The 25756-nt window shown below is 44.8% G+C and overlaps 2 protein-coding genes across 2 annotated transcripts in view; one reads left to right on the top strand and one right to left on the bottom strand.

The window, feature by feature from the left end:
• Positions 1 to 282: 282 nt before the first annotated feature.
• VAPB (VAMP (vesicle-associated membrane protein)-associated protein B and C) lies at positions 283 to 19804 on the top strand. Its single transcript, XM_014955016.1, has 6 exons — positions 283 to 344; positions 420 to 631; positions 6123 to 6226; positions 8495 to 8575; positions 9489 to 9665; positions 11913 to 19804. The coding sequence occupies exons 1-6, from the start codon at positions 283 to 285 to the stop codon at positions 12069 to 12071; spliced, it is 795 nt and encodes a 264-aa protein (XP_014810502.1). The 3' UTR covers positions 12072 to 19804.
• Positions 19805 to 21416: 1612 nt separating this feature from the next.
• The window catches only part of APCDD1L (adenomatosis polyposis coli down-regulated 1-like), a 17106-nt gene continuing 12766 nt past the window's right edge, over positions 21417 to 25756 (bottom strand). The window contains exons 3-4 of the mRNA XM_014956038.1: positions 25193 to 25751; positions 21417 to 22947 (exon numbers count right to left, since the gene is read on the bottom strand). Of these exons, the coding sequence (XP_014811524.1) occupies positions 22183 to 22947; positions 25193 to 25751 (1324 nt within the window). The 3' untranslated portion in view covers positions 21417 to 22182. The remainder of the gene's footprint in view (positions 22948 to 25192; positions 25752 to 25756) is intronic.

Genomic DNA, 25756 nt, shown 5'->3' with positions numbered 1-25756 from the left:
GTGCACACAGGGTCTGTTGTGGCCCCTTTGTTATTGTTCCCTCTCTAATTAACGTGCTGTGCTGCGCTCCCCTAGTGACTGTCTGTAACAGGAGTGTGTATGGTGTCCTGTAAGCTGGGGTTCACTGGGATGCAGTGGTTAGAATGGAGTCACTGAGATACAGCGGAAAATTTGGCATCACTGGAATGCCATGTTGTTGTGTTGGCACCATGTATAAATGATTTCCTCCTCTTTGTTTTGCTATTAATGATCAACTTCAGCTGTTTAGCTGAGTGCTGGAGCATGCTGCAGTTGGAGTGCTCGGAGGCCTCGCTGCACCCGCAGCTTTGCGTGCATGATTGCGTGTACGTGCCAGAGATGGAAATTGGACATCTAATTACTTTATAAGATTTGTGAACGGAGAATTAGAGCCTGCTTAGCCTCTGCTTGAAAAGTGCTTTCTGTGTGATTTCAGGTCTGCTTCTGCTTTCCTCCCCAGGTCCTTTCACAGATGTTGTCACTACAAACCTGAAGCTGGGCAATCCCACAGACAGAAACGTGTGCTTCAAAGTTAAGACCACAGCACCACGTAGATACTGTGTAAGGCCTAACAGTGGAATTATCGATGCAGGAACATCAATTAATGTTTCTGGTAAGTCACTCAAGCAGTTTCTTGGTGATTGGAAATAGCTTCTTCTAATCAATTATTTCTTGGAATGCTTTGCAATCTGAAAGTATTTTGTTGAATGTTTGTAAAAGCAAGAGGTTGTGATTTTATGGAGAAGCACCATTTCATATATCCTTACGTCCCTTATTCCCGCTCTGGCAGTAATAGGGTTTTTTTCACAACTTGTTTTAGGAGGAGAAAAAAGAGAGAAACAAGGAAATGATTGATGTAGCTCAGGGACAGCCTTAGCCAGCCTGTCCAAATCAGCCCTGCCCTCCCTGAGGGATTATTTTTGTACAGCTAGTTTTTGCCAGCTTAACTCCCTGAACCAGCTCAGCACAGGGTCACACAAGTGCTTGTCGGGCATGTCAAGGGAAGAGTAAAACTGGGCAGACTGCAGCTGGGCTGGTTTGGGCTGACAGAGGCTGTTGCCAAACTGCCTAATATAACCAATAATGAAAACATTTTCTTTCAAACCATGCTTATTTTGTGTTCCTTGAAGATGCAATATGCTCTGCTGTTAGAAATGCCAAGTGGCTAAATCTTTGCTGTTCCATAGGAGAAGTTAATGATTTTCTCTTGTGAGTCAGTAGCTCTTGACTTGCCTAAGTTTGGTAATGGAAAAGCAAAGGAGTGTCTTACTTTGAAAGAATAAAGAGCTGAGTCTTTTCCCTAAACAGAACGTCTGTGTATTATTAACTTGCTGATGATACATGCTTGAAAGCAATGTGTTTTCTCAATGGCTTCTCCAGTCCATGTTTTTAGTAAAGAATCCTACCAAAGCATGTAGTAGTAGTGGCATACTGCCTAAATGAAGTCTGAGTTTCTAGTTAAGAAAATTATTTCTATAAACATGCAGATTTGTTTCACTATTTAATAAACTTTCATATTGGCACAATAAGAAAAATTACTTACTGATAGATTATGTAGTTTGTCATTAGTCTCTTACCAAACTTTTCTAGCCCAGAATCAAAAACTTTGGGAGCTAAAACTGCTGCTTTTTACTTGGAAAAAAAAATAAATCGAAGTATAAAAATCAAGACTTCAGGTTTTTACTTAATAAAATGTAAAATATTTGAGCATGTCACCCTTGGAGTGCTTGCTTCAACAAAATAAAAACTGATCCCAAAAATACTTTGCACTGCAACATTAGGAGACTAATCCTGTAAATCTTCTTGTGCGTGCCTACATTTGCACACCCGTTGATCTGTTGTCTTTGGGATTTCTCATGTGCAAGTTGAGCGTGCACCCGCTGGCAGAGCTGTGCCTCGCTTGCGATTAGTCTCGGGGTGTCCCAGCAGGAGATGGCCAGAGCAGGGGGGCAGGCAGAGCACTTCTGCTGCGGGAGAAGGCTAGCACAGTCCAGTAAGCACTGAAGTGACTAGTATGTAAATGAAAACGCTCTCTAGAGAGAAATGGAGATTTTTAAAACTCAGGACAATTCCCAAGTAAAGCTGTCTGTCATCTGTACTAGCTGCAGGCAAGCATATTAAATGCATAGAAATCAATGAAGTGATAATGAAAATTAGCATGGTTCCTAGCTACAAATTATCTTCATGCTATAAAGATGTGGATTCTTTTCATCTTTCAGATGAACTTTGAAAATTAAAAGCCCTTTTCCTTTGCTGGCACATCCCATGCTCTTTTAAATGTCGTCTTAATCTCAACATTGAGTGTTAAACCTCTGATTACAGTGACCTTCCACCCTGCCTCGAGCAGCATGTAGCATAGGCAAGCAATGTATGAGCCACGGTACGTTACATACCAGCACCCCAACACCTCACTTTTCCAGCCTGACTTCCCAGAGGTGTACCAGACAGAACATGGATCTAGTCCAAAGCATGGCTCAGAGTCCCATTATGGGAGATTGCTGTGCTAACCCAAAGCTGTGCTTTGTTTGCGCTTTTATAGCTTTGAAAATTTTCCCTTTCCTGATAGATTTATAGTGCTTTATGATTCAGTTAGTTTTGCAAAAGGCTGTGGTATATTTAGTCACAAGCTCACATTTGTGTTTACATATTTTCATGCTGATAACTTGGTAATAATAAATAACGATCCAAAATTGCCAGTCCTTATATTAACACTATACTTTAAAATGCAAGCTGTATGTGTTAGTTGTTCTTTAGGTAATGTATTAAGGTGAATTTCTAGGTAGATATGTGACAGAATTCTGGGGTTATAAATGTTAATTATTTATTTCCTAAAACTTTCTAAACTGAAACTGTCTGTATCTTGTGCTGTGGTTGAATTTCTCTTGAATAGAGCTGTATATACTGCGTTCCTGGTAGCTCCTTTAAACCCTGGATGGAACTGAATTTGGGGGTTGATGGCAGATAGGTGTCTGTCGGGGGCAGAGGCGGTACAGGTGGTGTCATCTGTGCACACTGGCCCGATCAAGATGCTTCCTGAGAATGGGGAGGAGCTGGCATTGTCATCAGTTGCTGTTGAATGTCCTTGGGGGGATTTTTAGTCTGTTGTAATCTTGCCTGGCTGTGGAAGGGCAGTCTGCGTGGCCCCCAGGAGGTGCTCCTGCAGCCACTCTCTGCTCTGGTCACTGTGTGTCTCTTCTCTTTGGCCAAGATGCCGACTGAGTCCTGTCCCCAGCTCCGGGGCAGCATGGGCTGTCTCGAGCACAGTCCCCAGCCTCTGGGGCTGTTAGAGAGCACCAGGCCTGGGTCTGCCTTTGTCCACTTGCTTTAAAAGGATCTATCTGGATCTCCACAGATTCAGCGTTTTGTGGTATTACTGAAATATTTACAGGGAGAACTATGTAAACACGGAACAAACGTGGGGTGATGCAGGGGTCCTGCCTGTCTGTGGAGGTGCGAGTGTCCTCTGCTCACCTCTGGCAAGGTGTGCAGCCATCTGAGGCTCGCCTCTGTAGCTGGTTGAGGCATTTGATCTAAAGGTGACCTAAGTGCGGTAGATCTGATCTATCCAGACCATAAAGAATTTCATGCAGTGCCATTTAGAAAATTATCAATAAAGCTAGAAAAGAAAAATAGATTCAGAGGCTATTGAATAGGCTACTTAAGAGTAAACAGTGGTGGTGTGGATGGAAACATAATAGCAGGAAGTTACTAGTGATGTTTCTTGAGAATGGTTCTTGGTACTAATCTTGTTTAATGCTTTTATAAGCAATTCTGGCACAAAGAGTATGCTAAAAACCCTGATGATGTTGGGAGGCTGAAGATATGCAGCAGAACTGGGTGTCCTTGAAAACTACAGTAAGAGAAACGGGATGAGTTTAAAAGGAAAAACTGCAACATCACATACTTTGGAGAATAAAATAGTCCTGCTATAATTGCAGGCTGGTTAAATGGAGGGTGACCGATGCGCTGCTGTAATGTGGCTGTGAGTAAGGCAAATGTGGTACATGGAAACAGTGTGGGTAATGGGGGAGGTCAGTGTGAGTGCTGTTGTCTGAGGCTCTAGTGAACACCCTGGGCGAACACTCAGAGCAGCTCCTGCAGAGGCCTGGGGCCAGGAGAGGTGCAGGGGATGAATGGGGAGCCCACACAGCACCGCCCACTCTGGCTCCTTGAGCTCACCAGAAAGCCAGGAGCTGCTGTGATTGATGTCTTGGAGCGCACCAGGAGTAAATGGCTCTTCCCCTTTGATATTTAAGTGTAAGGGCAGCGTTGGTTCAGGACCAAGTAAACAGACCATTAATAAAAGTGCATGGAACTAGAGGAAGGTTGTTGATGGTCTGAGCAGAGAGACTGTTCTGTTCCCTCTGGTCTTGGAGGGCCTGCTAGATCCTTGCAGGTGGTACGGGTGGAGTTGTGCCTCCTTCCGTGTTCTTGGCTTCACATGTCCTCTGTTCCTTGAGAAAACAGGTTTACTGCAGTGAAAACCAGAAGAGTTTAGTGCTGCTGTCATTGTTACTAATGTTGACAGTGAGCTGTTTATGAAAAAGAGAGCATTTCAGGTGGTCACCACCTCTCCTTTGCTATCTACAGAGGACCTTGCGTAGCATATGGGAGCTGCAGCAGGGATGTGTGGGAAAACTAGTACCCATTTCTTTGGAAACGCTTTGGAACAGGGTGTACATCAGATCGGTCCTTTGTGTTTGAATTTTGAGAGAGACGGGTGGGCTAACAAGTGCAAATTGTGCTACTCCTCGTTCTATGGACCTGTCAGTGACTTTGCAGTTTTTGCTTCTGGTGCTTCAGCTGTGGGGTGACCAGTCCAGAGCGTGGTGGAAGGAGGCACCTCCGCCTAACAGACTGGTGATAGGACGCTTAAAGCTTGTGGTAATCCTTTGGTTTCTTAGAACTCTGGGTTCTGATGAAAACTGGTTGGAAACTTTTGACCAGATGAGATGACCAATTTGATAAGGCATTTTGTAGGAACATATGCTTTTCGCATAGTTCCTGCAGAAGGTATGGAATTTCTGGTCAAAATGAGGGGACCGTATTCACAGTAGCAAATCCTCCAGCAATTAGGGCAGTTACATGGAACTGGTCTTTCACAGAAACCCCCAATAGTATGTGAATAAATGATGAAATGGTCTGGTTTCCTCTTGAACAAGTATATCTTTTTGAGCTTCCATCTGGCTTACAAGACATTTGCTGAATAATTTGTGTCAATGTGGCTTTCATGTATTGATCTAAAAATACAAGTGCTAACAACATTTGTGCTGCCGAGCCCTCTGTAGCTGCTTGCTCTTACGATGCAGTGAGTGGAATTCAGAGCAGCAGCCGTTTGGCTTCAGCACTATCACTGGGGAAATAATGGCTTTTTTCCAGTGAGCTTATAGCTGCACTTAGCAAAGCAAACTGAAAAAACTGCAGATATGGAGAAGTTCCATAAACAGTGGACAGTTTTGACTGCCCAGTTGGATCTTATACATTATATTGACTTGGAATAAGTGAGGTGTCTACTACAGGGGAGAAAAAATGATGATGATGCTTTTCAGTCATGTATCATGCTATTCTGAAATCTATGTACTTTCACAGTGCAGTCACTTCTGTTTGGAAAAACAGTTTTAAAAGTAACTTGTTAATTTGCAAACATTTATTTTGGACTGGTATTTGGTTACTGCAAGGTGAGTTGAAAATGTACGATAATTTTTAAAGCACTTTGAGACAAGTTGCTGTCTTCCCCTTCTTCCAGCTTTAAAGGGCACGTGGTTGTTGAGAGCCTCATATTGTGTGTGTAATAAAGATGGCACAGCCGTAACACACTCTGCTCATTGAAGGAGGCAAATTGGTTTGACTTGCCTTCATTTGCAATAAATGTGATCTTTGGTTATCACTTTTATACAACAAAGCCATGCAATTAGTGCACATGAATTTTGGGCATATAATGTTAATAGTACTAGTACTTGAAAGTAATCTTAATTCTTGAATTGCTTCTCTTCGTAGAGAAGAGAAGCAATTGTGTTTGTATTTCTCAAATCGTAACTACATCATGAGTGCGTAAGTATGCACCAGAGCAATGTTAACATAATGTTTTGGGATTCTTCTTGCAGTGATGCTACAGCCGTTTGACTATGACCCTAATGAGAAAAGTAAACACAAGTTTATGGTTCAGTCTATGTTTGCTCCAGCTGATACTTCAGATATGGAAGCAGTAGTAAGTATTGAAATTAATTAAAATGGATTTCTTTCCAATTGTATAACTTTATAAGACTTCTTACTGTTTTGCTTAAGGACTGTTGTGAAACCATGCTCGAATGTAGACTTCCATCTCTGTGCATGGTGAGGTTTTTTCTATTTATTTTGAGCCCCTGGAACCTTGCACTGAAAGATACAGTGCAGAAGACTTAGTTGGTATCCGCGGTTGCTTCTTTAGGACACTGCTCTGGGTAATGGGATACTAAGCCATGAAACAAATGTTAAGGAGTTGTAATTTTTTCAGTAGATCACTTTTTAAATAGGCCAACTTGAACTATATGTTCTAATAATGTATAGAATATATTAGAGCTTTATGGCATCTTTTGTATTTTGTGCCACGTACTCTGCCTTGAGTTTCCCTTGAGCATCTCCTTTTCCTGGCAGCATCCAGGAGGATAATTTACAGCTATTGTATTTTTCTTTATCCCTACCTGTGCCTCTTGTGGCTTAGGGAAATGAAAGGCCCTCGTAGGTCTTGTCCTGTGGATTACAAATGAGAGTAACAGAAGCATGTAGGTGCTGAAGCAGAGATGGACAAAAAACATAGAAATTAGATGTCAGGCTACGTTAAGACAACTTGGAAAGGAGCAAACTAATGTGTCAGCTGGTGGCTTTCCTACAACAGCAAGATTTGCTACTGCAGGAAGGCACAAGGAAGCTTTCTCTGCTCTAGCTTTTGTTGGCTTGAGAGAATACTCAGTAGCTATTGAGGACACAGAAAAAGAAAAAGTGGCCATTAGTCTTAAGTGTGCAGCTTGGGTGTGTTTGTATGTATGTGTATTACTTAAAAACAAAACAAAACCAAACCAAAAAACCTCAGAGTGGCTTTTTAAAGTTGTCTTTACACAATGCATCTTCTGAATAGCTTTTTAAAGCTGCAGTGCTCTTCAGAGTTAAGAATTTCCCTTCTGAAAAAGGTTTATGGAACCATGTTTGTTTAATGGCCTCAAAATAAGATCAGTGGAAGAAACAGCAAGAGTAATAAAATGTCTGCATCTCTAGAAAGATAAGCCAGTCTGCCTTTCTTTCTAACTCTTTAATTTTTATGAGTTACTTTATACTATGAAAAATGTTATTCTGCTAGCAGAGAACGTTGTTTAGGATGTAGATGGCCCTTGCAGTTTTCCAGAGCTCTCCAGACCAATACCATTTATTTTCCTATAACACTTAGTCAGTTCTCAGTTTTGTTACTGCTCTCCAAATCCCTTCCTATTTGGGATAAACAGGTGAGACAAATTACTGGGGTACTATAAAGCTTTCAGCACTTCACAGCCAGCCAACAAGCCTGAAATAGAACTCTGACTCCCAGCAGGGCGAGCTGAAGCCCAGCCCGGCTGTTCCGGATGAGTCAGATGCTTCCTTGGGTTGCAGAGGGCTCCCCATACCTTGGCACCTACTCGGTCTGTGCTGGGTGATGCCGTGCTGCCCCAGCTGCAGGGGGAGAGCAGGGCAGTGTGTGAGAGCTCCGCCACATCAGCGTGGACGCTTCTTGCTGCGTGTCACAGCAATGAATCAATCTGTTCAGTTCAGGGTTACAGCTGATAGCCAGCAGGGATTTATAACTGTTAATCCCTAGTACGAATATTGGAAGGAAGCTTTATTACAGTAGACTCCCTAGTGGAAGGGGAGAGAAGGATGAGAGGGGAAGTTACCAAATTACTCCTCCTGCTATGTAGCGCATCTGTTATTGTTTAGAGACTGATGCTGAAAAATAAGGAGGTGGAAAACAAGGGGGGGGGTAAGAACAGTCCTATAATTCATACCAGATAGCAAGAAAATCTCACGTGAAACTTAAAAAGCTTGAACAGGAACTCTGCTGAACAAACACAATGACCATTGCTACTGATTGGGGGTTTTGTTACCTTTCCTTTCCTTTGAATGCATCCTCCAGGTTTGTGGGGGGCTTCTTGTTTTGTTTATTGATCAGGACCATAGCTCCCCCTATCTATGCTAATTAACTCTTACACAATTCCCAGCTCTCTCAAAAATTATCTGTGTAAATTTCAGATTGTTTAGAATTAATTTCCTTCGTAGTATCTGGTCATAGTATCTTTATGATACCACTCAGTTGTATATTCATCATGTCTGTGGTTAATGGTAACATGATAAACACCTGTGGGGTTTTCCCTGAATAAGGTGATGTATTTGTTTACATAATTTAGTGCATTTTCCATCTGTCTTAGTATACTAATATGTTTAATAGTAAATTAATGTTAAATTATTCCAGTGGAAAGAAGCAAAACCAGAAGAACTCATGGATTCGAAACTTAGGTGTGTGTTTGAGCTACCAGCGGAAAATGATAAGCCTGTGAGTATTTTCAGATGCATAATGAGTGTTTTAACTTAATACCACAGTTAATGATGTAAAATGGCATGTTTACACAGACAGCTATAAAGCAAAAGACAGAAGCCGCTATTTCACTGCCTGGATGGCATCAGCCTTTGAAAATACAAAACTATTTCAAATCTTTGTGATGCTTAGTGTAACTAGCAGCTAATTTGAACAATGTAAGTACAATAGGAATGCAAAGAAATCTTTGAGTTGATCTATTTTTATTGAATGAAAGATCACATAGGATAAAGAATATGTAAAAAAATTTGAAAGATTCTGATTAGTCATGAAGTTTAGAGTTTATGCTGAAGCAGTTATCAGCAAGGTCAATTTGTCCAACCCTCCCCTTTGGTCCTTGGTATGATACTGATTTCAGCAAGTACATTGTAGGAAGTTAGTACGGAAGATGGGAGTGCGTTCAGGGATTATGTTGTGATGAGCAGCAATGATGATGTAGGATCCTTTCTGGGGAGGCTAATGGAAGCACTGATTAATGTCTAATGGCAGTGAGCAGTGCCACATGGAGAAGCGGAGCACCTGTGTGTGTTGTGCTTGTGGAGGAAAGGGGCAGAGAGCAGTAATACTCCATAAGCAGACTGTCAGCACATGTGTTCCATCCCTGCTCTCAGACATGGTCTGAGGATGTTTCCTGTTCCGCGTACGCAGGGACTGAAAGGTCGAGGTCGTTCTGTCTGCACTTATTGCTGCTGCTCATCTGTGAAACAGGAAAGGAAGTAAAGGTTACAGGAAGAAAAATGTTGTTTATTTCTCTTGACACAGGCACGTTTCAGGTGTGCACAGACAATTTTACTTGATTCTTCTCCTAAATATCAGGTGTGTGGTGTGTTGTTAATAACTAACCAAAAATCACTCTGTCCTTTTTTAACAGCATGACATAGAAATAAATAAAATTGTATCCACAACTGCAACAAAGACAGATTCCTCTGTAATGTCTAAATCAATAAGTTCTTCTTTGGATGACACTGAAGTTAAGAAAGTAATGGAAGACTATAAGAGGCTTCAAGTAGAAGTTCAGAGGTTACGGGAGGAGAATAAACAGTTTAAGGTAAAGGTGCTTTTTGGTTTTTTTTTTTCAGATTTACCCCTTTCCTGAAAAAGAAGCTTCTGACTTAAAGGTTTGGTTACTTGTCCTTGGGGCAATATTTTATTATTGTCTGTAAATTAAGAGATAATTTAGGCTTCTCTCTGTAAACTGAGAAAAAGTGTTAAAATCAGGGCTTTGTTTGAAAGGAGCGTACAAGTCATGTAGTCTGAGGAACTGGTTGGATAGCAACCCAAAGTAATGAATTCTCTCTCTGATTTTTGTTTTTGTTTTTTTTTAATTTTCCCACCTAATTTTCTCAGTCTGAATTAAGCATTCAGTGTTGCATTTGGCCCTGTTCTTGCAAACTGGTGGGAGCTTGAGGGCAGTGTTGTGCAAATACTTAGTGTTTCAGTAATTATACCTATTATATGCAGTTGAAATGACCAAAGACAGATGAATAGGAGATATGCTTCCTGTCATATCCAGGACATCCCTGTGAAATCGAGAAGCTTTTATCACCATGCTGAAAAACTCCTTTTACGGTTGTTGGAAATGTCTAGTTCATAGATAACAGGACCAATGAAAACTCAGAGTTTGTGGCTGTTAGAGCCCAATGAAAGTAACTGCATTCTGCCAGCTCTGATGCTGGTTGGCTGCCTGATGCATGAGGAAATTCTTTAAACGTTTATAACCCAGTATTGTTTTGCATATAGAAATAATATATGGATAGGGCTGAGGCATGACCTTGACTTCTCCTTGTGCTCTTGTTTTACCAGTCTCTCACAATACTTGAAATACTATATTATTTTGTTTTAGTTTATTGCAAATCAGTCTTGAATAGGAGATGCCTAGAACTGAGCTGATGTCTTAGAGTAAAATCTTAAAGCGGTGAGCTGTTTGTTCCCTCTGTGGAATGCTAGAAGCACCTGCAAAACATCAGAAATCAATGTTAAATTACTGCCAGCCCCCAGGTGCTGTCAGTGCCAGGCTAGGGTCACTGACAAAAGGTGTGACAAAATGTGTTTGTAGCAGTAAAATTCCTATATAGGTAAAAAACATTTCATTGTTTGTAAAAGTCATTGTCCCTATCCAGACTTAGAGTAGTAGTGAGGTATCAGGTAGTCAATGACTTTCAATAAATAAATAACAAAAAATAAATAAGGCCTTCCTCCAGAACCTTAGATGCCCCTATACAGTCAAAAGTGACACTTACATATGCTAAGCCTTTGGAATTTCACTTTTCTGACAGTTTTTAAGGCTGCAGTAACTTTAAGTACAATTTTATTTTTGAATGTTTTTTTTTTTTTTAACATATGGACTGGAGGCTCTTGCTTCAGTATCTTATACTTTTGCACTGCAATACTACATCACATCAAGTGTAATGCTGCTGGTTTCGCTGCATACGGGTTGTGTCACAAAGTGCTCACTCTGTGCTGGGGGTGTGTGAAGGGGTGCACTAACACACGGCTGTGCTCACGGCAGCTCGGGTCGGGGTGTGGGGAGCGTTGGCTCCGCTTGACGTGGGGGTATCTGGGGTTACGATGTTGTTTTATCTGCTGTCTCATACACCTTTAAATTAAGAGAGCCATCAAACTCATACCAAGAGAATATCCTAATTATTGCTGTTAGTTTCATGTTGAAATGTCAGCACTAATGTGATGTAGGAAACAGATTTCCTTTCAAATGCTGGTAGAATTTGCTTGTGACATCTAACTAGGGGAATGAAGAGTATAATTGCCCTCAAGTTGCAGGTTTTTCACAGCGTATCTTAGTTACGTTGGAAAGCATTTTCCCCAACAGCCCTGTATTTGCTTTCAGAGCAAGAAAAGCATCTTCCTGCTGTTCCCTCTATCATGGGGTTTGGAGCTCAGGAGCTGTCTCCAGACTCTGGCTGGGTTCTTGCAGGCTTCCTCCTGGCTTCCTGCCACCTTCGGCACCGGGAGAAAACTCCTGGGTGTGTTTTGTGCTCTGCTGGTCAAGTAGATCAATAACCCCTTTCCTGCCTCACTGCCCTTCCCTCCTCAGGGTTATCTGGGAATCGCAGGAGGATTTGGGTTGGAAGGGACCTTAAGGCCCCCCCAGTCCCCAGGGACACCTCCCACCAGACGAGGCTGCTCAGAGCCCCCTCCAACCTGGCCTTGAATGCTTCCAGAAATAGAGCTGTAAATTAGCTTTCACCTGTTTTATTATGTCCATCTAAAATAAATATGATAAGGGTGAATATTTAAAACTCTTTTCAGTAGAAATAATCGATATATCTTCCTTTAGGAAGAAGATGGACTGCGGATGAGGAAGGCGCCCCAGACAAACAACCCAATATCTGCTTCTGCAGCTGCTGTCAAGGACGAAGGGCTCAGCTCCAGACTACTCGCTTTGGTGGTTTTGTTCTTTGTCTTCGGCGTAATTATAGGAAAAATAGCCTTGTAGAGGCAGCATGCTGGAAATTGTAAATTGGTTTGATGGTTCTGCCATATCATTGGATTAAATTTATTCATAACAATGTTTAAAAGAAAATTAATGTATGACATCTCACAGGTCTTGCCTTTAAATTACCCCTGCACAAATACTATGTAACATAATCTAGAAAGTTTAAAATGTACAATGAGTGAATGAATGAATATTCTTCAGTGATGGAAGGGGGGAGAAAATCATGATTTAACACTACAATGGAATATTGTATATGTCATTTTAAACATTCTTAGACCCTGCTACATGTTGCTGGATTACCTCTTTTAAAAAAGAAAAAAAAAAAAAAGAAAAAGAAACAGAAAAAGTAGAAAGAACTATCCTCCACTGCTGGAGCTGGCCCTATTGGATGTTTGGAGCTGGGTTAGGCAGGAGGTGTTGATAACTTCTGTAAAATACGTTAATCCACCATTCTCATAAATTTAACAGTTTCTGTCAGTGTCTTCAACTTTGTGCAAGTTACCAATTTCTTGGCACTTAAATGAATAGTGAGAAGCTGAAAAGAATTGTCTGTGGCAATGCTGAATGTGCTGGGCATCATCGAGGCATATATTGACTGGTGTGACGCTCGTTTGGAATAGAGGTCAACGCCGTGTTCTCTTGAGGGGACCAAGCTACATTGCTGTTGGTTCATTTAGTTGAATTAAAGTGTTATTCAGAGATGTTTAATGCATATTTAACTTATTTAATGTATTTCATCTCATGTTTCCTTATTGTCACAAAATTGACTAATACTATAAGGTACGAAAAGGCACCTGTTTAAAGCCAGTGACTAGAACTAAAAATTTGCTGCTGTAGTAATGCGCGATTCTTTTGCCTCCTGGTGTTTTGGGCACTACACAATTGTTGGGAGTTTTGATCATCTGAGCATTGGAGAAACAGTGGTCAGGAAACTGTTTTTGTATGTAAATAAGTCTATCTAGGGGAAAAAAATATTAGTAGTAAACTAGTCCTATGCCGTAAAAGACCAATCCTGTTTGACTATGTAGCATCTTAAAAAAGAAAAAAAAAAAAGAAAAGAAAAATTAAATAAAGCCCCCAAATTAATGTTTCCTTTGTTACTTTTGTCATGTACTCACAGTTTTAGAGGGGAGGAGGAAACAGCATTCTCTGTCAATTTAGTTAGTTTATGGCATAAGGAAACTTGTGGCCTTCTTTGAGGATGATTTTTTTTTCCAGCCTAATTTTAAAATCAATGCGAACCAACCCATGGTGAGCCTGACACTCCGAGTGCTGCTGGAGGTGACTGCGCTGGCTGCCAAGGGACGAGGGAACCCCCCGCTTCCCAGCACGGTTGGGTCTGGCAGGTAACATGCTTGATCACATATTGAAAGGAAGAGTAAGGTTAATTCTGTTTCTACGTATACTTTCAGTAGAAATTACATAAACTCAATGTGTTTTAACATACTGAGTTTCAGTAGCTGAAATCACTTTTGAGCAGGTAAATTCCTGAATATTCTGAGGTGGTGGGTCTAGAACCTGTCAGTGGCAGAAATTTTTTGTAAGAGCTTTCAGGATTATGGAATGTCTTTAATTCCTTTGTTACTGCTGTGATTTCTGGAGAAAGGCGCTGGGACTGCAGCCCGCCTGCTGCGCTCGCCGGCCCTTCTGCTTCTCCCACCATGCCCTCCAGGGTCTCCCGCTTTGCAAGCGCCCCCAGGAGAAGCAAAATTTTATCTGAGGTTTAATAAGAAAATTGGAGAAGAAAAAAATCTGAACCGGTGTGTTCAGCTTATGAACACAACTCTTGAAGTACTTCTGGAAGATCCAACAAAAATGAGAGGTGAATCTTTAGCATTTTAAAGTGCTGTGCATTGTCTGTCAGGGTGGAGGTGACAAAGCAGTGACAGTGCCTGTGGAGGGCAGGGAAGGTGGGGGATGAGCTGGGAAGGGAGAGGCAGAGAGTTCAGCCTCACAGAGGGGGCTTCTGGGCAGTAGAAACTAAAGAAACCTTTTACATGAAACATTCTAAAAGAACCTTTTCAAAAAGATAAGGTCGTAAGTGATGTTGCAAAATTTAGTGTTCGTGGCTTTGAAGAATATAATTGAGAAAGCTCAGTCTCCCTCAGTAAAGTCTATGCACTGTTTTTTTAAGAGGCTGTAAACATCTTGATTTCACTAAAAAAGAGTTCTCAGAAGAGCTAAATTCCTTATTTGCTTTAAAAAAAAAAAATTAACTTTTTTTGAGTGCCCTGAAAAGCAACTCCAAAAAAGTTTGTTTTAAAAAAAAATTGCTGTCTTTAAAGGTAAAGGGGGAGGATGGAAGCTTTAAAGGGTCTCTTGGGAGTGTGTCTGCAATGATTTTTTGGGCGAGTTTTACACAGAGTTATGTACCACAGGGCACCTTGGCTCAGGCAGCCGCTGGGTGAAGGGGGTTCCAGCAGAATGTCCCCTCCCCATGTTCACTGGTCACTTCTCCATGCTCTGGGACAGCTTGGGGCTCAAAGTCATTTGCGAGCAAAGCCATTTTTGCTGTTTCACTCCAGGGTTACAGAGGCCCCAGAAACACACTCATGCTCCGCTTGATGCCTCACAAGTGCTTGACTAAAGACACCCAACAAGAAGGACCCTGGTTAAGGATCTGCTGGTCACAGCTATGGTCTGGGGGGGCTGACCCACACCACCAGCCCTCAACAAGGCTCTTAAATTAACTACTTAGATTTTGGAACTTAAAAAAATTCTGAGGTCTTTCCTAATCATTTCTGTCAACGGCCTGAACAGACGATAGCACTTAATTTTCTGGATAATGCTTTGCTTTTCCTGAGCCTAAAAGAAAATGACTGATGGGTGGAATCCTTATTACCTGTCTGGTTGACCAGAGCCCTTTATATGCAGCAGAAAGAAAACTAGGGTTGTTTTTTTTTCCCAAGGTTCCTAAAAGGCCAGTCTGTAGATACATCGCAAAAATATATTGGATGGATGTTCTTAAGCCACCTGGATCTTTTTTAAGTTGTTCCTTAGGCGATGACACCAGAGCAAATGTTTTTGTTAAGTGTTCATAGAAAGTGAATTATTCTGGAGGGCATTATATATCTTTGGAAATTGTGCATGAAACATACAGTTTCTAAATAAGGTTATTGTTTGGTGTCCTCACACAACACCAGATATTAGAAAACTGTAATTGATACATGATAGTACAACTCAAGTTATTTCTTTATTTAATTATTGTCCCTGCTGTTCTTTTAAGATACGCCCCTGCCTATTTGTTCACTGTTGGTGTTTGTGAAGGCAGCAGAGGCTGCTCAGGTAACCTCAGCTGCGGAGCTTTACTATCCTGGCTGCACTTGGGGCAAATTTGGTAGAAACAGGTATCTGAAATGGCTTGAAGTCTAGTACTGGGAGATGAATGGAGGATGGTTTCTACTGTTCCCATGTAGTTCCCCACACCCTAAAGCACATACTCAGTGCATGAATGCTCACCATTGCTCTGCGGTGGTGGCTGTGCCTCAAGGCTCTAGCAGTGGCATGTGTGGGCTGGGAGCTGCCCCTCCAGCCGCTGTGGGGTGGCCTTGGGGAGCAAGGAGCAGGATAGAGCCCTGTCTCGTGTGAGGGGGGTTGATGTACCACAGTGGAATTGTCTAAAAATAAGAATTGTAATAGCTTGATGGTGGTATTCCATGTTACTTTTTTCTCCTGAAATGCTTGTCAGTGGGATAAAGTTGGAATCTCACTTTGGAAATCGCTTGAGTTTCTTCTCACCAATAAAGGATAAAGGGTTTCTCTTCGCTGCACATGTAAACTCACAATTCTTGTTACAGTCTTGACTTTGCATATTTACACAGTGGTGTGCACACAAACACAGATCATTAATGTCTTAAGATACTTGGTGTTGCAGTTGCCTAATGAAGGAAAACTCTGCCATCCCTTTTCTCTGGAAAATGTGTATGACACTGTCAGCTCTTAATTGGAACACTCCTTAATTCTTGGGCACGATAGTGACTTAACTGTAGTTGTCTGGTTTTGGAAAGTATACTTCTCTTGCTTTCAGTGATGTTCTGAAATGCCGTGTCCTGAGTTCTGTTTTCTATATAAAACACTGAGAAAAAACAACCAAGAATCCCTCTAGTTGAAATTAAAGAACCTGTGAGAGGAGCTCTCTGAAGGTCGTGTTTGGGGTGGCTGCGGGGGAGCTGCGGTGGGACGTCACAGCGGGGCTGGAGCTGCTCGGGTGGCACCCGGCCCTCGTGTCCCGGGGGAGCCAGTGGGAGGGATGGGGATGAATGTCAGTGAACACGGTTCAGATCTCTTTTTTTGAGACAGAAACACTAATATAAAAAGAAGAAAGCAATCTGTACAGGAGTGAGACTAGTTCAGTGCTGTATTTTGAGGTTTCTGTTCCTTGTGATCAGATACATGTCTACAGATCTAATTTACTGATCAGAAAATATTTGTATAAAGCAATGTTTAGGCATTTTGGAAAGAAAAGCAAGTACTGAGCCAGGTTGCTCGTGTTGTGGTTAAACCTCGCTGTTCTCTCGATTTACTTGATGATAAGATGGCAGTGGGATGCAATGCTAGTATAAATAACCTGTTAGAGTTAGACAGATAGTGGGATTTATTGTTCAAGCAGGGCGATGCTGATCCTTTGGCTGTGTCCAATGAAGATTTCTTCACATTGTGCTGCCAGCCCCCGCGCTGAGCGGCTGTGCCTGGCGGGTGTCTGTGCAGCAGGGACATTACTCACTTCTATTTTGATTAGCTTCAGAGGACAAAGTAGTTCTGTGTTTCCACTACTCAAATCTGCTTAACTATAAAATTTGGTGTATTCATGGGTTGATTTTTTTTTTTTTTTTACTGGGTAAATATAGATTGTGTTTTAAATTAACACAAGTAAGAGCCAGCAGGAATCCCGTACAGAGAATATTCTGATACACAGGCACGCACACCTCCAGAATGGCGATACACCTCTCATTTGTTCCACCATTTCCTGTGCCCTCACCTCCTGTTACAGAACTGCTTTCACATTTGCACTTTGAGGAGTAAAACTTCACTGAACTTCCATGAAGCTCTCTTTTCCCTCCTGCTCCTGGCCACAGTTTGTCCTGAAGCCTCCGCGAGTGGGAGCTCCAGGAGGGAGCTGTGAGTGCACAAACAAGGCTGCTTTTCCTTGAAGCAAACTTGAACTTTGGATCTTTCCTCCTGTGATCTGTCATTAGAAAATGGTCTTCTCCAGATGGCAAAACAAAAGTTAAGAAAACAAATGAATTAAGAAGAACTACTTGAAGCCCCATACTACAAGTTGAGATTATACATCTGATGTTTCTGTTTCTGCATTGGTACATTTCATTCTTATTTAATAAGTTCCGAGTTTGTGGTATCTTTTGTCAAGATTTTGAAGTGCCTCTGAAGAACTGAGGAACAGCCCAGAGTGAAGAATTGTTCCTGGTTTAGCTGTACTTCTTTTTTTTTTTTTAATCAAATCTTTTTCTTCGTTGGATGAAGTCACAAGATTAGAAAAGCCTCTTGAAGCCCCTCATGTTTGAGGTGGCCACATTCCCACACACGTTGCCCGCGTGCAGGGACTCTCACACGTTGTGAGGGCTGTGGGGAGTTTGCTGCTGGTGGCGAGGGGCCGGCGAGCCCCGGGTGCCCCCATGGGTGCTCCTGGGGGGGCTGGGGCTGCCCGGGGGTGGGTAATGCCGCCTGACCCCGGACACTGACAGCTCCAGTTCTCTTAAGAGACGTACAATTAGGTTTTTAAAAGTTGAACTTAAAGAATGGTGGGGGGGTGTGACCCAGGTGTGCACCAGGATTGAATCCCTGATGTCCTGCCTCTGATGCCCCGTCCTGCCCCGAGGGTCCCATGTGGGGAGTCACCTCCAGCTGAAGCTGCAGTGTCTGATGGCTCCGGGAGGCCACACACAAGTGTGAGTGGAGCCAGGAATTTTTGCCTCAGTTCTTTCTGTGAGGGCTGCAGCCGCCTCTGCGCAGTTTCTTTTCTGATTTGTTCTGCCTGGGCTGTCAAATCTCTCTCCCTTCCCCTCAGCCCTTTGGTTCAATCCCACCCATCCCCATCTGTGCTCCTTGGCAATGGAACTGCTGCTCAACCCAATATCTTTACATGGCTTTTTCCCTCTGCTGTCTCTTTATTTTCCATCTCAGTTTCTCTTCCCGTGGCCCTTCTATTCTCACTCACCCCGGGCTGCCTGTCTTGGCCACGGGGCCACAAGCATCCCTGGCCCAGCCTTGCTGTGTGGCTTCTCCCGCCTGGGTACCGCTCTCCGTCCTGCTGCCTCTGCCCTCAAACCTGCTCCTTCCTCTGTGCTCCTCAGTCTGGAGTCCTGTCACCAGCTCCTCTGTGTCTCCAGCTTTTGGCTGCTGCCTCACTGCAGCGGGTTTATTTCTGGTAAAAGGCTGGCTCTTGTGTTCCCTGTGGACTCTTCACAAATGCAGCACAAGCTCAACCCTGTTAACATATCCAGCAGGGCTTTAAAACTTTTTTCTGAGTTTTGTTTCCATCAGGTTTCAGTGATGAAACGAAGGGAAATATTAGATTTAAAGTAATATAAAATAAAAGGGAAACAGTTTTGAGTTGAGCAATCAACTCAAAATGAGCATTATGCAGAAAATTAATAAGCAATAGCCAAAGGAAGAGAAAAATGGTGGGAGGGCAATGAAGAGCTGAAGTTCAGAGGAAATCTTTGCAGTAGGATAAGACATGCAGGTGGTAAAACTGCTGGTGATGGTGTCAGAGAACTGGAAGGGTGATGTCTCTCATTAGCAATGATTAATATTAAAAATTAACTTTTTTAAAGTCTGCGGGTGTAGAAGCCGTGTATCAGTGCCTGTAAGGGAGGTGCCTGGGCAGCCTCTGCCAGTGGGTGAGGACAGCAAAGGGGAGAGGGGTTTGGCTGGACACCTTGGGGGGGAGGGAAAAGGAGGTGGGTGTTAATGAAGGAGCGAGATGCACCTCATTTCATTCTGTCTTTGGTTTGGGGTTGTCTTTGGGATTAGTGTGAGCCGAGTGTGTCTGGGCCCCTGCAGCACTCGGTGTTTTCTGACATGCACACCTTTTAGAAGGTCGATCACAGAGAATCGCAATGAAATGGGGATGCTCTTAGAAGGGTTCTGCTGGGAGCCGAGATGATTCAGGGTTCCAGGTCACTGGTGAAAATAGATAGAAAATCACTACTGATAAAATGTTAACACAAAAAAATGCCCACACCCAAGACCAGAGTGAATAAGAGCTCCGTGCATTCCCAGTGCAGTCCTAGGGTGAAAGACTAATGAATAGGAATGTGTTCTTGTTTTTAATTGCCATTAGCAGTAAGTGATTATACTTCTGTATGTCTCAGCTGTGAGAGCTGGGAATTTTGGATGCAGTTGGATATTTACATTTTAAAAGAGAAGCTGAGTAATTGGAATGGATGCAAAAAAAGACTCAAAAATTACTGGTGGAGTGTGAAAATGCCTTAGAGACGGTGAGAGAGAAAACTCAGTTGGCTGAGTTTATCTACCAGAGTTGAGAATGTCTTGATTAGAGAGTGCACAAGTACCTTAATGGGGAGAAGATACTAAAGACTGCAGCTTTCTGATAAAAAGAGCAACATAGGAATCACAGACTGGCAATCGGAGCCAGGCGAATTCAAATTGAAAAAAAGTACAAATTCTGAAGAGAGAATAACTGTGTAATTTAGGAATGTTTCTCCAAAAAACTGTGAACAGAACAATAAAAGTTACAATATTTATGCAAATACCTTTTTCATGGCTTTTTGTCTTCCAGAAGTGTGCTCAGAAGTGGGGAAGCAGAGACCCTGGCAAGGGTGTCGCAGGGAGGCTGGGTCAGTGTCACCCCCATCCATGTCCAAGCACCCAGTGCTGCTGGAGCCGGGGTGGGGGGAGCTCTCCCAGGGGCACCCCCGTGAGATGTGGTATCTTGGGGCTTTTTACTCCCTGTTAGTCCCATCACCACCCTGGCAGCATCCGTGGTCTTGGAGAAGTTTTTACACCATGCGATGCCTGAGCACTTGCTAAGTTTAATACGTTTCCATACTACGTAAATGAAAAAAACAAGTGTCTGCACACAAATCTCATTCTTGGGGGTAAATATAGAGCAGGAATTGCCTTCCCTCTCCTCCCCCCACCCGCCGAAGGCAGCACAAGGCTGGTCCCTGTTCTGGCTGTCTTGGGGCCCTGCAGAAGCACGTACCGTTGCTGGTGGGAGTTGTGGGAGCCTTTCTCTGGGCTGCAGCAGGTCACGGCTGTGCCACGGGGCCAGGAACTGTGTCTGCTGCAGAAAACGCCCTGCCGTGCCCGTGGCTACGGGAGCTGGGGCTGCACTAGCCCAGGCTCCCCCCACAGAGACATCCCACAGCAGACGCGGTGGTCCCCAGGAGGCACTTCAGTTCTTCAGACATTTGCCCATGGATCTCCACGCAGCAGCAGGCAACGAAACACAACGACCCTCGGAACCAGGGAGGTGTTTTGGCTGCTGAACTAGCCCTGGAGAAGTCTTCTCCACTGATGGCAGAGGGAGCCAAGGTTAGCCTTTTTGTCTGTCATCTTAGAAGTACAACTGTTTACGTGCGTGATCGATATTTGATCATGCCTGAAGCGTGCAAACATGATGACAACAATTATGTCACAATTGTATGCATTTAATAAGCATCTCATTTGAATTATTAGTTAATGTACAGATTCCCCAAAAGTATTTTTATGTTATAAACCCCATAATTTATCTGAGTACAAGCTGCAAGTTCATAAATACAGCATTAAGAAGATAGCTATTGCATAGCTGGTTTAACAAAATATCCTTTGTGTGTAAGATATATAGGCTTATCCGGAGAGGGTTTAGCTACTGGGAGGAGGTCTTCTCCAAGTAAATTACATGCTTCTTAGCTGCAGCAGACAGGGAATGTCATTTCTTAGTTTGTGCTTCTTGTCAGTAGAAATCAGCTTGACCCGACTGTGCTCTCCGATTCGAGCATTTCCTCAGCCCGTTGCTCACGAGGGGCAGGTTTATAAACCACCTTTACAGGAGTGGGGCTGGCAGGGACGCTCTGATTGAAAGGGGAGCTGGAGTAACCACTGGTGCTCCAGGACACTCACTGAAAAAGGTGACAGTGACAATTTGTGGTCTGAGAAGACTTGTAAGAGATCTTCTGCTTCGCTGGGCGTGTGGTGAGCGGGAGCCTCTCCCTGATGCCCCAGGTGTGCGGGGACACAGGGACGCTCTGAGGCACCAGAGTGCGGGCCAGCACCGCGCTGGGAGAGCCAGGATAACGCGCTGGGATGCGGTGCCTGCGGGTGGGTAACACTGGAGGTCGGAGCAGTTGTGCACAGAATCCTTTTCCATTTACCCCAGGATAACGCGCTGGGATGCGGTGCCTGCGGGTGGGTAACACTGGAGGTCGGAGCAGTTGTGCACAGAATCCTTTTACTGTATCTTCTCTCATCAGCGGGGCCAAGCGTAACTGTCTGTCCAGGTAACGCTCTGCAAGGGCTGCTTTTTGTACATACTTTACTGGAGGACTGTGTGTTGCATCGTTGTGTGTGTGTGTATGCACAGCAACTGCAGAAAATGTCTGCAAGCTGGGAAAGGCGTGATGAGCTGTGCCTGCATCCAGAGCACTTCTGACTGTGTGTGTGTTGCTGACTGTGTGTGTGTTGCTGACTGACGCGCACGTTAAATTTGCAAGAACAGCAACAAGGAGTGTGACGGGAGGGAACGTAACCTCACAGGCACGCGGCAGCCAACACTTTGGATGGTTGAATTACATCTGAATCAAGCTTTTGATTAAATTTTAGCAATGCCAAAAGCTCAAAGCAGCACTTGTGATTGATGTGGTTCCCCCCCCCCCATATTGCTAAATTGTCTGTTGCAATGTGCAGCGCATCCGTGTCACTACATCAGATTTGCAGGCACCGAAGAGGGGAGATGAGGCAATGAAGCCACAGGACAAGCAGTGTGTGGTCAGGCAGAGCTTCTTGGCTTCGCTCACCGTTGTTGGGTGTTTTTAAAAAGCGTTTCCAAATCCGAGTAAAACTGATTCCAGATGTGCTCATTTGAAGGATACAAAAATCATGCTAGCACCAAGACTATCTGAATTCTGTGTTGTACCTGAACAGATACCTAGTCCCACCTTAAAAACAGAAGTGCTATAAACAATAGAAAAGCCACAGGCAAAGGTTTTAGTGCTTCATTCCCATTAACATCCTTTTTTCCCAAGTATTTCAGACTAAGGTATGTAGAGAACTCCTCCGGCGCTGCAGCGCACTGGACCAGGGGGGCCTGGTAGGAGGTGGGTCGCTTGTCAGGGCTGTCGGGGCTGGAGCCGTCGGTGGGGCGCTCCCCGATGTAGAGCAGCCGGCGCTCCTGCGCGTCCTGCTCCGTGCTGAAGAGTTCAAACTCCGTGTGGGGCAGCTTGATGCCCAGAGCCAGACACCCGTTGGTGGGGGTTATGTCCTGCTCCACCCCCACGCTCCAGGAACCTGTCAGCCCACAGCTCCCCGGTTCTGAGGAGTTCAGCATCGTCACCGTCACCGTGTCCATCGGCGTCACCCGAGCCCGTGTGACTCGGAAGGCCAGCTCCATGCCACCCCGCACTTTTGCGGAGGGGACGCCTGGGGTGTAATGCCCCGACGCGTAGATGGTGAAGGTCGGCTGTTTGCAGAGCGGGTCGGAGTAGTGATAGTAATACCCTTCCCAGGTGTGGTTGCTGCCGTGGAAGGTGAAGAAGCGGGTGAGGAAGAGCACGGCGGGTCGGACCTCGCAGTGGGCGCTCACCCAGCTGCCCCCGAGCCGCATGGGGAGGGGAGCGCGGGGGGGCAGGACGGGGGGGTGGTGCTCGTCTGCCCTGTATATAATCCCACAGGCGGGGCAGGGATGCACGTGGTGCTGCAGAAAACAGAAAATAACATTTTTGTAAACTGATGGGCAAAACACCCTTTCAGAATATTTTAAAAGCTGAAAGGCCCTTCTCCTGCAGTGTTGAACTGCAGTGAGCTTGGCCCAAAACGCCCGAGCAGATGGGGGGAGATGAAGCGCTGCTGGGCTCTTTGCTGTTCTGGTGCCCCAGGGAGGACATGAGTCTGTGCCCCGCGGTGCCAGCGCCAAGGAGGGGCTGTGGGGAGGGGACAGAGCAAGGGCAGAGCCAGGTGCTCCCCTGCGTTTTGCGCTGCGATCTGAGGCTGAGGACGAGGGTGCTGGGAGAGGTCAGACACACCTCCGTGTTTCTGCACCCTCCCAGAGAAACCGATGCAGCCTTCCCTGCCATCGGACAGACTGAGAAACCTTCATGGGGGGAGGCTCTTGTGGCTCTGCCACCCCGCACCGACGGCACCACGACACGTCCTGCGGCCCCCGGCCAAGGCCAGGCCGCCCACCGGCCCCAGCACCCCCATGGAGGGACCCGCTGCCCAACCAGGGCTGTGCTCTTGCCCCTGGTGCCAAGATGGGGGTCCAATGGCCCCCGCAGCCCCCCCAGCGCCAGGAGGGGCCTGTGCAGCTTTAGGACGTTTCCTTGTACTGCACAGATCACAACTGGTTTATTCTTAAATAACCAGGGTTTGAACGTTACATGGTTTTCTAGAACACAAACTGATCTTCACTGGACTGTCGCTCGCAAGAAGGTTAAATAACTCCGTAGTTAACCGTAGGGTGGGTAATTTACATGCGAGTTGATTGGAGTCAACTGTAATTTAGTCATTTTCAGCTTGCTTTACTGCTACTGTCACCTTAATGAGTGCTGACAGTACACAGTACATTATGGCTAAATAATCCCAGAAGTTGGCAAATGTATGTGCTCTCCTTAGACAGGAAATTCTTTGATAATGAAAGGTAATTTGGGAGAATGGGTTTCTTTAAAACAGATATAAATTTAAGGGAAAAAGAGCGATATTTTCATAAAGAGGGTTAAAAAATAATTCCTAGCATAGCTGTGTAACCCTCACTAGCACAAGCAAATGGATGTTAGTTCAGGAAATAAAAATTTAAAAAAAAAAAAAGAAAGAAAAATCCTGTGCCCAATAAAATTATCACTCTGGACATGGAGCCAGAAATCTTACTCGTGAAACCAGTCCTGTGAAGTTATTTCTAATGTATGGCAGCTTCTAATTATCGCCAAGTGGTGACATCATGTGCTGGTCCATCGGAGAGCTGTGAGCTGATTAATTACAGTGCTATATTCAGAGAGTGAATTTCAGGATCTTTAGGTTTGGTTTTAAATTAACTTTTAAAAGTGTTTATGTTTACCATCTGGTTTTGCTCATATATATGGTTTTGGCCCGAGATAACACAAGTTTAACCAGTTTGAGAATATCACTTTTGAGGGGGAGAAATGTGTTGCTCTGTGTCTTTCAGAGTTCAGTTGGTGCAGTTTGGGATGTGGGGAAATGTTGCCCCCCAAAAAATTGGGTTTTCAGTTAATTCAATTCTATCTGGTCAAGTTCAGAGCGGTTTTTTCACCCCATCTCACCGCTCAATCATTTCTGAATTGATTAGCTGTGACTGAGAGAGAAATGTGCTTTCCTGGAAAGGAAAACTAGGAAACTACCCTCTGCAAATTAAATAAAATAAAAATTTAAAAAGTAAAATAAAAAATAAAATAAATTATAAAGCAAAAAGTAAAATAAAATGCAACTACGTCTCCTGCTCAGTTTTATGTCAAAGGGAAAGTCTGATTTCTGCTAACAACATAATTTTACTCAGGGCACCTTCCTCCTCTAACGGCGTTCCACCGCGGAGCAGGGATTTAATGGCAGAGGTTGGTTCCTCGCTCCTCTCTCAGCCTGGAGGACACGAGGCAGAGCAACAGTGAGGAGGGGCAGACACAGGAACAGAACGGGCAGCCTCTAACGATGCGCAGCCCGAAGCTTTCCCTGGCTTTGGTGCAGGAAAGTAGGAAACGGCATTTCCCAGCAGAAGGCAGCCAAGGAAAAGCCATTTGCTCCCGGCCTGCACCAATGCGGCTTGTGGGTGATGTTGGTGATGTTGGTTTCTCTGCGCTCCCCTGTCTCCCAGGCACGGAGTGACCCCTCGCAGCGCCCCGGGAACCCCCCCTTCCCTGCAGCCTTTAACAGCCTGGAACCTCTCCCGCTTGGCAAAACCCACAGGCCCGACCGCGTGAGGGCATGGTCCTTACCACGGCGCTCTGCATGGGCCGCTGGTAGCCGGTGGGCCGGTAGTGGAGCCGCTCGCCCCAGTCGGTGTGGATGTCCCCCAGGTACAGCTCCTCCACCAGCCGGCTCCCGCTCTGCTGCGGCTGCGGCAGCGGCTGGAACCGCGTCTCCACGCGCACCAGGCTCAGCTCGTGCATGGCGAAGCCCAGGGCGGCCGTGCAGTCGCGCTCCCCCTTGGCGCTCAGCAGTTCGTAGAGGGCCCCGGGTGCCCAGCTGCGCCCTGGGGGCAGGAAGCCCCCGCAGCCCACGGCCGACGTCTGGTTGATCCGGGAGGCCACCTCCCGCATGGCCTTCTGGCTGTGGAACACGATGCCGACCTTGTGGAGGTGGTAGTCGGCCTCGGTGGCCCCGCGGGTGATCCAGGAGGCCTGGCGCAGCCGGAGCTTGCCCTTGATGACCAGGGAGTAGGAGGGGTCGCGGCAGGAGGAGTCCCAGTAGTAGAACTGGTGGGCCTTGAAGAGGCGGTTGGCGTAGAAGAGGTAGGATCGGGTGAGGAACTCGGGTCCCGGCCGCACCTCACACCTGGG

This window comes from Calidris pugnax, unplaced genomic scaffold (assembly GCF_001431845.1).
Source record: "Calidris pugnax isolate Ruff unplaced genomic scaffold, ASM143184v1 scaffold50, whole genome shotgun sequence".
In the NCBI taxonomy this organism is placed as follows: domain Eukaryota; kingdom Metazoa; phylum Chordata; class Aves; order Charadriiformes; family Scolopacidae; genus Calidris; species Calidris pugnax.
This window is presented reverse-complemented; position numbering and strand designations above follow the sequence as displayed.

Bases quoted from the DNA above. Each gene is read 5' to 3' on its own strand.
- VAPB (XM_014955016.1), top strand. From the start codon at position 283: ATGCTGCAGTTGGAGTGCTCGGAGGCCTCGCTGCACCCGCAGCTTTGC. The intron at 632-6,122 runs GTAAGTCACTCA...TTCTTCTTGCAG, and splicing joins AACATCAATTAATGTTTCTG to TGATGCTACAGCCGTTTGAC. The intron at 6,227-8,494 runs GTAAGTATTGAA...AAATTATTCCAG, and splicing joins CTTCAGATATGGAAGCAGTA to TGGAAAGAAGCAAAACCAGA.